This window comes from Halichoeres trimaculatus, unplaced genomic scaffold (genome assembly GCF_033239565.1).
Source record: "Halichoeres trimaculatus isolate MK-OKI-2021-1 unplaced genomic scaffold, fHalTri1.1 fHalTri1_scaffold_20, whole genome shotgun sequence".
Classification (NCBI taxonomy): domain Eukaryota; kingdom Metazoa; phylum Chordata; class Actinopteri; order Labriformes; family Labridae; genus Halichoeres; species Halichoeres trimaculatus.
Window position 1 is genome coordinate 20,818,880 of NW_027437198.1, and position 10,118 is coordinate 20,828,997.

Sequence of the window (10,118 nt, forward strand, 5' to 3'; positions counted from 1 at the left end):
CTGGACCCTGGATAGACTGGCGCTTCTCCAAGCCTCCCAGAACAGGGCCAAAACCACATGGGAGAACAAACTCTTCCCTACACCCCCTTCTCTCCTACTCTTCACTGTTTTTTATCTTCCCACAAAAGATATCAAGTGTGAGTGGATGGACATGTGTTGCTGATCATATGTGTATTAAATAAATATTGCGATGGTCACTTAATATGTTGCGGTGTTCTGTGCGTTTTTGTACGGCTTGGAAACTGGAGAAAGTGTGGCATCCCAGACATGGTTTAAAATTCATTCCTCATGGCACTTTCAGCTATAAGAGAGCGAAGACAATCAAAACAGAGGCATGGGGTATATATCCTAAAGCAGGGTAAATGCATTTTGAAGGGCTCTGCTGTTTTTTTTTTTTGTTTTTTTTTTGTCTGAATTGCCATGTTGCAATGGGCGACAAAATTTGGTGCTCCCACCGAGTGCACTCACACACAGCTCTGCCAACACCAAGCTACATTTAAAACTCTGGTCCTGCTGTCCCTGCCGCACTCTCTGCCAAGCAACTCCGCCAACAAGACAAATAAGAGAGGGATAATTTCTTTATTTTCTCTCTACCTGAGACTCTCCAGACTTCTTTTCCTCCCATCTTCCTCTTTCCCTTTCTCTTTATCGTAATTCTCTGAGCTCTTTTACCCTTTATCATTTCCTCCTCCTGCTTTGTCTCTACCTCCTCTACCTCTGTGCATCAGAAGCATGAGAAATTTGTGGCAAATGTTCCTCCCACACTTCACATTCCAGGGTCTTACAGGATCCCACATGCTGGTGGCTCAGTCTCTCCCTCTCTGTCAGTGCCGGAGGAGTGCAACTTGTATGGGTGCCAGGGGGCAGGGTAGCATTGTGAGTGTGTGCATGTGTGTGCTGGGGTAATATGCTAATTTATCATTCTTGATTACATTGGGCTGAGGAGAGATTTCATCATTGACATAATCATTTTTAATTAACAATTGAGCTTAGCCTGATGTAAATAACGCCTGATTTAAATCTCTTAAATGTGGCATGATCACATGGACCAGATGATACATGCACTTCTAAATAATTCCCCTCTTTGAAAAGCTCATTTTACATGGTAAATTTCGAAGGGAACATTAGAAAAAAAACGCCTCTGACAACTGTCAATCATCAGAAGTCTTCCCAGTGTAACAAAAAAAAAAAAAAACTGGACGGTAAACTCACTCTGTGATAAGAAGAGACAGGAAGTGTGAAGTGAAAAAGGTTGAGATGAGATAACTTGAAGTAAAGATGGTGAAAGTACATGACGATGGAAACGTGCCACAGTTCAACAAAAGCAGAAAACTGTGACAATGAAAACACAGCCATAGTTACTAATCAACAAGTCTTAAAGCTGTGGAAAGAAGATGAGCAGCTATGCTGCCACCCCATTCACAATCAAGATGTGCCAAGAAAAAGTGAAAAGGAGAGAACAAATGAAAAAAGAAAGTGAAAGACTGTGGACAACTGTTCAGAGAACAGAACATGACCAGATGTCAAATTGTTGCTGTATTTTTTCAGCTTTCTGTATTTCTTTTTTTTCCCTCTTAAAATAAGAAGAATTGGAACAGTCCACCTGGTGACTGTTTGTCTTCAACACCATCACTATCACTGTTTCACAGTGCTGATAAACCCCACTTTAATTACAGATTTTATTTATTTAAAAACCATTGCTGAATATCTCAAAACTTGTTTTTACCAAATGTGAAAATTTATGAGTGGCAGAAATGTTAATTAATAAGAAAGTAGTAAAAGTAACCTGACACCGTGACTCTCTGTGGAGTAGTAGTCCCTCCCCATCTGGCACTCGGAAGCAGGTTGAAGCAGGCACAAACTATTATGTGCAAAAAGTTTTACTCCCAGGTCTGATTATCTTTTCAGTGAATAAGAATCAGTCGCTCCATTGGAGAGGATTTACTCAGCTTATTGTAAAGGTGACACATGTTTAAGTGGTATACTGACGTTATGTTGAAATTCTGACCAGATCTGTTTGTATTTTGACATTTCACCTTCTGTTTGAGAACAAACCAGGTTGAAGCAAGTGTCAGGTCCCTACATGAACTAAATGGTACCAGCCAATCATAGTTGTCCTTCATGGAGCCAGCATCAATTGAGTGGCATTTTGGTAGCCGGGGGCGTTGGCACACCGCTTCCCTCCTTCTTTACAGTGCCGGCTCGTCTGCGAGGAAACGTGGAAGTCAATGTTAGTTCTGTCTGCCACCCTGTTTTGCTTGGCCTCGCCACGGCAGCAAACACCGTAGTCACCAATATTAAAATGGACTTCTTTATTCAGTGAGAAGAACAGGCAGAGGAGGCAAAATAAGCTTCAGGAAGTCATTTAGTTGGGCGGAGTGGCTGAAATTTAGTTTGACGTGTTTGCGTTGGAGCCGGCTTGAGATACTGACGGAAACAAGCTAGTCTGAAAACTTTTTAAAGAAGCTACTGTATTCTTTGTTGACTTAATCTTTGGGGACTTTTTTTTACTTAGATGTGTAATAAACTAAGAGAGTAGTTCATTTCAAATTCTCAAAGATTAATTCCTTCCATATTTGTTGTAAATGACAAGAAAAATAATCTTTCCTTTCTGTGAGGTAGAGCTTTTGATAAGTTAAAAGAGACTTGGTTCATCAAGCAGAATCAGGCTGGCAGATTTCGAGGGAGTTGATAACCAAGCTTTATGTCCACTTCATTTCCCTCGCAAATCAGCATTGCATTCTCTGAGTTTTCGCAGTTTCCAGCTCCCTCCTTTTTTTTTTTTTCCCCGAAACATGCCCTGAGTCAGCCGGGCTCATTAAACAGGATGAGACTATTACCAGGCGAGTTATTCTCCGTCTAACAATGGGATGTGGTCAGGTGGTGGAAGCACCAGTTTCACTGAATTCACTTCTTTTCTCCCCCCTTCATGTCCTCTGGGTGCAAGACCGCGACTCCCACATGGGCCAAAAACGCCCTTTCCTCCATCCACGAAAACAGTGACAGCTGGAATGTGGAGCCGTTTACATGCGGTGGTGTTAAAATTACTGTAAATTATGTTTAATATCCAATTTCTGTTTGTGTGTATGAGCAGTGAGGGGATGTCTATAAATACTGTGTGTGAATGGTGTCTTGGGTCGCTGTGGCTGCACCAGGTTTGGGAATTTGTCGGTAAGCATTTAGCCCTTCGCAGATAAATTTGGGACTGCGGAGTAAAAATGTTCATTCATTAATTCATTCAGTATAGCTTTTTGATATAAGTCCAAGCCCATTTCTGTTCAGTTTTTTTTTTAGCTATTTACAGCTGAGCTTTCGAGAGGCCCAATCGGAAACTGTGGACAAGTTCCAGGGAAAAGGGACCCAAGCACCCTGAAGAGCCTTTTTGCCTCACTTTTATTCACTCCTGTTCTTTCTCAAGAGTTCCTCCTGAAAGTATTTGGCAAACACTGGTGAAAAAAAAAGACTTTGAGGGAAGAAAAACAACAAGTCGTTCTTGAGCCACCCACACCCCATCTGCTGTGGTATTATCTTCTTTTATTATCTACAGATTATGTGCGCTGATATGATTTCTACAGTTTGGTCTGCTGGTCATTCTGCTTGTTCTGGTTGTTGTTGTTGTTTTTTTGTTGTTTGTGGGGCGCTGGGATTTGAGACAGTAAGGTGGGGGTGGAGGGGTCCTCCTCCATGTGCATCTAATCGTCCATTCAGGACCCTCTTAATGGCTTGTCAGTTCCTCTTGCCCTTCCATTTTCTGTCCAATTAATTCCTTTCTAGCTCTCCGGATAAAGGGACACAATGGGGCCCCTCCACAGCATAATGAATCATTAAAATTCAGCAGCGCGGCCCTGGCACTTGGCTTCTCCCTGGGCTGGTTAGGGGACGGCTGCTTGGCATGCATGCCAGGGCCAACTCGAGCATTCTACCCACTGGAGCAGAGGAGATGGGATCCCTCCTCAGTCCTCTTTCATCAGTCCTTTTCAAAAAAAAAAAAATAGAAAGAAAAAAAGAAAAACCTTTAAAACTGAACTTTACTGCTTGGGTGGATGTAACCACATGGTGAGTCGACCTGGAACCCTGTAGGGTCAAAAAGTCATAGAAAGTTGCTTTACTCAACATGCGCCACTTTAAGGTTCCTACAAGAGTGATTTCATATAAAATTAAGAAGAAGGAGACTGAATTAGCTCATCATACCATGTGTGTTTATCTAATTACTTTTTTGCATTTTGGTCATTTTTAGATAAATGTTCATACCAACCTTTATCAAAACGCCTTCAGTTGTGCGTTAATGTATTCATTTTGGCATGTGTTGATAATATGATGACAAAACACTGCAATGCGCAAGAAAATGAAGACTACAGCTTACAGTGATTTCTATCTTTGTCATCATATTGATTTGCCAGCTTCTTGTGTTTTCTTTCAAGTTTTTAAATGTCAAAAAGTTGTTTAAAAATGTCACCTGTAATTTCCTCTGATGTCACCGATTTTTTTTTTCTTTTGTCGCTCTAGAGTCTTTCTTTTTTTCCTCACAAATCAACGAAAAGCAGCAAAAATTCACGTTGAAAAAAGCTGGAAGAAGAAAATGTTTGATGTTTGCCTTAAATGTTACATAAAGGAGCAATCAATCAGAAAAATGGTTAGGAAATAGTCTTATTCAGCTCAATAATCAGCTAATTCTGGCTGTGATTTGATTAAAATAAATTGAATACACACTAATGGGTGTGTATTTTTAAGTAGAGGCAAACTTTAGGATTTGATTGTGACTATATTTAGAAAAATATGCGACAATGTAGAACTGAAAACTGAATGTGAATAAGAAGACAAAGACAAATATCAAGAAAAAGTATCTCATTTATTTATTTAAAAAAAAATGGCCAGCGAACATGTTAGCTGTGCATGTGTGAATGAAACTCTAGTTAATAGAACAACAATAATTTTCACAGCCTTTCTCAAAATGATACACCAGAATACTATACAAAGCACAGTTCTGTGGACAAAAAGATGGGTGTGTGTGTGTTTCTGACCACACACCTCTCACACGGCATCTCACAGAACATTTACAAACCAAGGCTGTCAGGAATGATATCAAATTAAGAGTAAAGAATCAGGTTAACTGTAGTTTCTGGTGTGGATTACAGATTGTGTGCTGCCTGGAGTTTGTTAATAATTCAATTTCACGTTGAAATACTGACAATAAGCGTTAGAAGGCACAAAAACATTTTGCGCGGGACTGCGGCAGTGAGTTGGCACTTGATGGCTGAGAAGATAAATATGGGCAAACGCTCACACACACTTCTTGTTTCTCTGTGAAACTTACATACACTTCTTTGTGTAACGGATATGCTTTAAAGACAGTTTTCAGTAAAAAAAAAAAAGTTGTGTAAGTATCATTTGGAGTGTCTCATCCTCATCATGGAGTACGTGAAATGTCTCACACATACAGAAACAGAAGCACTTCATCCCCCACACAAACACACAGATGCATCTACACACATATCTGTGTTGTTCATCCGTGTATACAGGAGATCCAGCTGACATGTCACTCAGAGTGTGTGGTGTTATTTTACCCCATTTCCTTTAACCCCAGATCATGACTAATCGCAATTTGCCAAGCGTAGCCTTCGGACACCTGTTCTGTCCTGTGTGAGTCTGTTGGTCCGGCTCGGTTTGCTTGGAATGGAGATGTTTCAGGAACTTGGTCTTTAACGGAATGATATCAGAATTCGTGTACTACCCTTTAACTTCAATTACCTCAGATTCAGTAAAAGCCAAACAGTACTGTAAATAAGCAAACCCACATTACATGTGTTTATCTACTCAAAAACAAGAAAAAAACAATAATGCATGAACATAAATATATATAAGACTTTTTGTGTCCAAATGACACTTTAAGAGTCACGTGAGCCTTTCGTTAAGACAGATCCACTGATGGCCGAATGTCCTCCAACTCAGCTCTGGCCATTAATGTAAATTCGACTGCAAATTCAAACAATTGGTCCCGTGTACATTCTCAGATGTATCTGCTTCTCCATCTGCTTGATGATAAGACTGAGCCAACACGCTTTTCTCCTACACAACAACGCAGAGGCAGGCCTTTTACATTTACCTCAAGTGTGCGCACACACGTGCACTTCAACTGATAAGACGAGGGATGTACAGGATGTAGGCGTAGGTGACATTTCCTCACGGAGGAGTTTGGCTCACCAACAAAAACGCAATTTGTCTTTGTGTAAATTGTCTGACAAGTGTTTTCTTTTTTTTTTTAATCGCAACGATATAACTCTGTATAAAATCAGCAGGCACTTTTTCTGTTGTTTTTATGACGTTCAAATGGTCTCACACGTTTCTCCACCTGCTCCTCCAATTCCTTCATTAGTAGTGCATCAATCTGAATGAGTCTCTGGTGCAAGTCGACTGTTTTTTGTCCTCTTATGGTCGTGACAGCGTGGTGTAGACGGGCTGGTCCCAGCTGGAAGCTGTGGGGCTGTGAGCAGGAGCCATGGATAGGCTGTTGAGGATGGGGCTGCCGTAGGGTCGCCTGGATGAGTGAAAGTAGGGGTACTGGTAGAGGCTAGAGGGGTAGCCAGAGTAGGGGTTGTAATAGTTGGAGCTCTGGATGTCAGTATAGTCACACTGCGAGCTGGAGAAAGAGGAGGAGGCTGAAGTGGCCGAGGTGACACAGGCCTGGCTGCTGTAGGAGCCATAATCGGAGTGTGGAGGGGACCTGTGGGAGTGCTCGCTGTAGTGGCTTGGGCTCAGTTGTTCCGTTTTAATGTGAAGCCGGTGTTGGCCCACATCCCCAGCAGATGGAGAAGAAGAGATGGTGCTCTTGCGGCTCCACGCTGATCCATTCGCGCTCGTATGGCTGTATGACGACGCATAAGAGCCACCAGGTGCAGGGGCCCCGTGGCTGTGGTCTGAAGGCAGAGTGGAGGAGCCTGAGGCGTGGCCGTTGAGTGGGAGGTACTGGTCAAACTCATGTACATCAAAAGTCTCCATGTTGCTGATGACATCAGTGCTGAGCTCAGAGATGTCGACGTTGCTGAAGTCGATGTTCTGTCTGCTGCTGTCGACCAGGCGACGGCCTTCATGTTTCAGATCCTGCTTCACCCCGTGGTGCAGGTCTGTTTTTGGGGTAGTGGGTGGCGTGGGGGGACCATGAGGCTGCCCTGGTGAAGAAAACATAAAAGAATAAGCTTGACTTTAAAACCTTTAAAACATTTTTTTCAAATAGAAATCAAAAACTTTAAAATCTTAAGATTTAATAGCAATAATGTTAGATTTGATAAATACCTGCATGCTCAGGGTGGTGATGACCGTCAGTGATCCCTGCCAGTCCTCCCATCCCGGGTTCAGCCTTATACATGTGGTGAGCCAGTTCTGCTCCTGAGTCCGAGTCACTCTGGCCCGGTTTCACATTCTTTCGTCTCCGGGGCTGGTACTTGTAGTCTGGATGGTCTTTCTTGTGCTGAACACGCAGTCTCTCTGCTTCCTCAACAAACGGCCTCTTCTCACTTTCAGAAAGCAAACTGGTGGGAAAAAAAACATAAAATATTAAACCAAACAAAGATTAAACAGGAAACTGTTAGATAACTCACTTTTTATTTGTTAGAAGAACATTTCTCTACAAGTCCCTTAATTTCCTCCAGATAATTTACATTTAAAATCAAACTTTTCTTTAGACTTTAAAAAAAAGTTTGCTTTAATTGTTTGTGATTGCCAAGCATTACAAATAATAACTTTATCCGTACATTTGGCAGATCAGCGTCCTTATATTTATTTTTTATGAATAACACAGTCCCACTTTCTTTCTTTGACTCTTAAAAAATTAAAATGTGTCCTTACCGCCACAGTTTTCCCAGTGTCTTGCTCAGTTCGGCGTTATGCAGGTGTGGGTACTGATCCGCCAGCTTTCTCCGGGCCGCTTGCGCCCAAACCATGAAGGCATTCATGGGTCTCTTGACATGCGGTTTATTTTTCAGGGACCCGTTCCCTCTCACGGGCATGGGCACTAAGGACCAATCGTATCCTTTCAGGACCTGAGAGACCGCGTCCCGTATGCAAGCCGGGAACCGGTCATCGTCCTCGGAGTCCAGTTTCTTGCCCAAACCGGCAAGCAGCGATCCTTGTCCGTCGGAGCCCGTCGGAGAAGACGGAGCGTCGGAGTCAGACTCATCCTGGGACATGGAGCTGTTTGAGCCCGATGGGCTGCACGGCTGGTCGCTGACACATTTGTCATGCTCTTCTGTCATCTTCAGCATTATTTGTTCAACCACTTGCGGTGAAATCCTAAAAAAAAATTCAAATCAACACGAATTCAACTCGAATTCACGCCCGCAGCGAAGTGGCCAGTGCGCCTTTTACGCACGGTGCGCCACAGTTAGGTCCGTAAACACTTTCAGTCAGTATGAGTCCGCTGTTTCCCCCTCTGCTTCCCTGTTTGTTTGTCTTCGTCGGGGTTGTTTTCCTAGGCTGTCATGGGAGGTGCAGTCGTCAAAGTTGTGGTCCACAATGTGAGCTGAGGAGCTGCATGTTAGAGCAACTTGAGTTTTAAAATCATCCCTCCACCCTCCGCCTGGGATTGGCTGGAACAAATCACCACTTCGCTTCGATTGGTTCAGGCCTTTATGTGTGAATCATTATTATAATGATTATCTGTTTTTCTATTTTTTTGGTGACATTTCAGTTTTTTATTACACGGGATGTGTGACAAACAGGTTATATGCCACAGTTTTATAATGCTGTGAGTAACCTGTGAGTAACTGCTGAGCCAACAACACAGAAATGTAACAATAAAAGTAACAATAAAATTATAAATAACGTGTAAAGTAATAATAATATTATTATTAATAATAATAATAATAATAATAATAATAATAATAATAATAAAGTATTTGATGTACTTTTCCCAGGATACATTGGATCCTATTTCTTCAAGATATATCTGTAATTAAAACATTTGTTTTCACTGAAATGAGCATTTTGATTTACTCATGCCAGTAACTGATCAAGACATGATGGAAATGTAATCAAAAAAAAGTTTGTTTGTTTTTTTTTGCTAAAGTTTTAATTTCAGAGAGAATTGTCTTATTCATAACATTTTATCTTGTTTCATTAGGGAAAAAAAAGTTGTGGCATGCAGAGATAAGTGTTTCAGGCTTCAGAAGTTAAAGTGTAAACATTACAGCCACTAACTCAGGCCGTAGAAACATATGTTCAATCTATAACAACAATCAATGTCTATATATCTGTGTCCACACACAGGTTTGTATGTTCCACAGTTTCTGCTTTGATAAACTGAACAAACGTAGAGGATAGCTTCAGTTTGTCCCTGCAGTTCATTCGTGTCCCAGCAGTTCAATGAAACTACTTTTTTTATGACTCGAGTGATATCGTGAGCAGAGAAGATAAAGGGGCAGATTGGATCGGGGCTTTTGTTAAAGGTGTCTTTGTTTTCTTGTATTGTGGGTTGATTTTTATCACTGTGGCTCCCTGTGAAAAGACGACGTGTGTTTTAGCCGGACGGCAGTTTGCTCTGCTCGGTGCTCGCTGCAGGTGGCTGAGGGAAGACGAGTGACATTGCAGGAAAGGATACAAACTGTGGCTTTCACATGTTGATGATTGAAAGAAAGGGAGTGGCTTGCACAGGAAGGTAAGGAGTTTAGTATTTTTGGGGCCCTTAATTGACACATTCATACTTAATGTTAAGTTATAATTGTGCATGGAGAAACTCTTAGTTATTTGTAGTTAAAGTTTTTCGCATCACATGCTGCTTGTCTTTTTAACAGCTGCTGCCAGAGCCCTCTCTTGGGTCAAGTTTGGTGTGTGTATGCATGTTTGTGTGTGCGCATGCGTGTGTGTGTGTGTGTGGGTGAAAAGACACAAGGCAACAGCGAGTTGTCAAACATGAATGACTCTGGCTTCGCTCTCATCCCGCTTCACACATGGAACAGTACTTACTCTGTGCATACGTGGGGGTTGCACATGCATGTTCACACACTGTGCGAACATACATGTGTGAGCCAAGTCAGCTTAAAAACATGTTTTTTCTTATCGCAGCTCAAACAGAAAAAATCATACATTAAACGGTTGTAGACATAACCTCCTGACTACCAGTAGTT

The 10,118-nt window shown here is 41.8% G+C and overlaps 1 protein-coding gene across 1 annotated transcript; it reads right to left on the reverse strand.

The window, feature by feature from the left end:
• Positions 1-4,830: 4,830 nt before the first annotated feature.
• On the reverse strand, positions 4,831-8,522 carry sox8a (SRY-box transcription factor 8a). Its single transcript, XM_074696724.1, has 3 exons — positions 7,843-8,522; positions 7,291-7,526; positions 4,831-7,166 (listed from the first exon to the last, which is right to left on the reverse strand). The coding sequence occupies exons 1-3, from the start codon at positions 8,256-8,258 to the stop codon at positions 6,427-6,429; spliced, it is 1,392 nt and encodes a 463-aa protein (XP_074552825.1). The 5' UTR covers positions 8,259-8,522; the 3' UTR covers positions 4,831-6,426.
• Between the last annotated feature and the right edge of the window lie 1,596 nt (positions 8,523-10,118).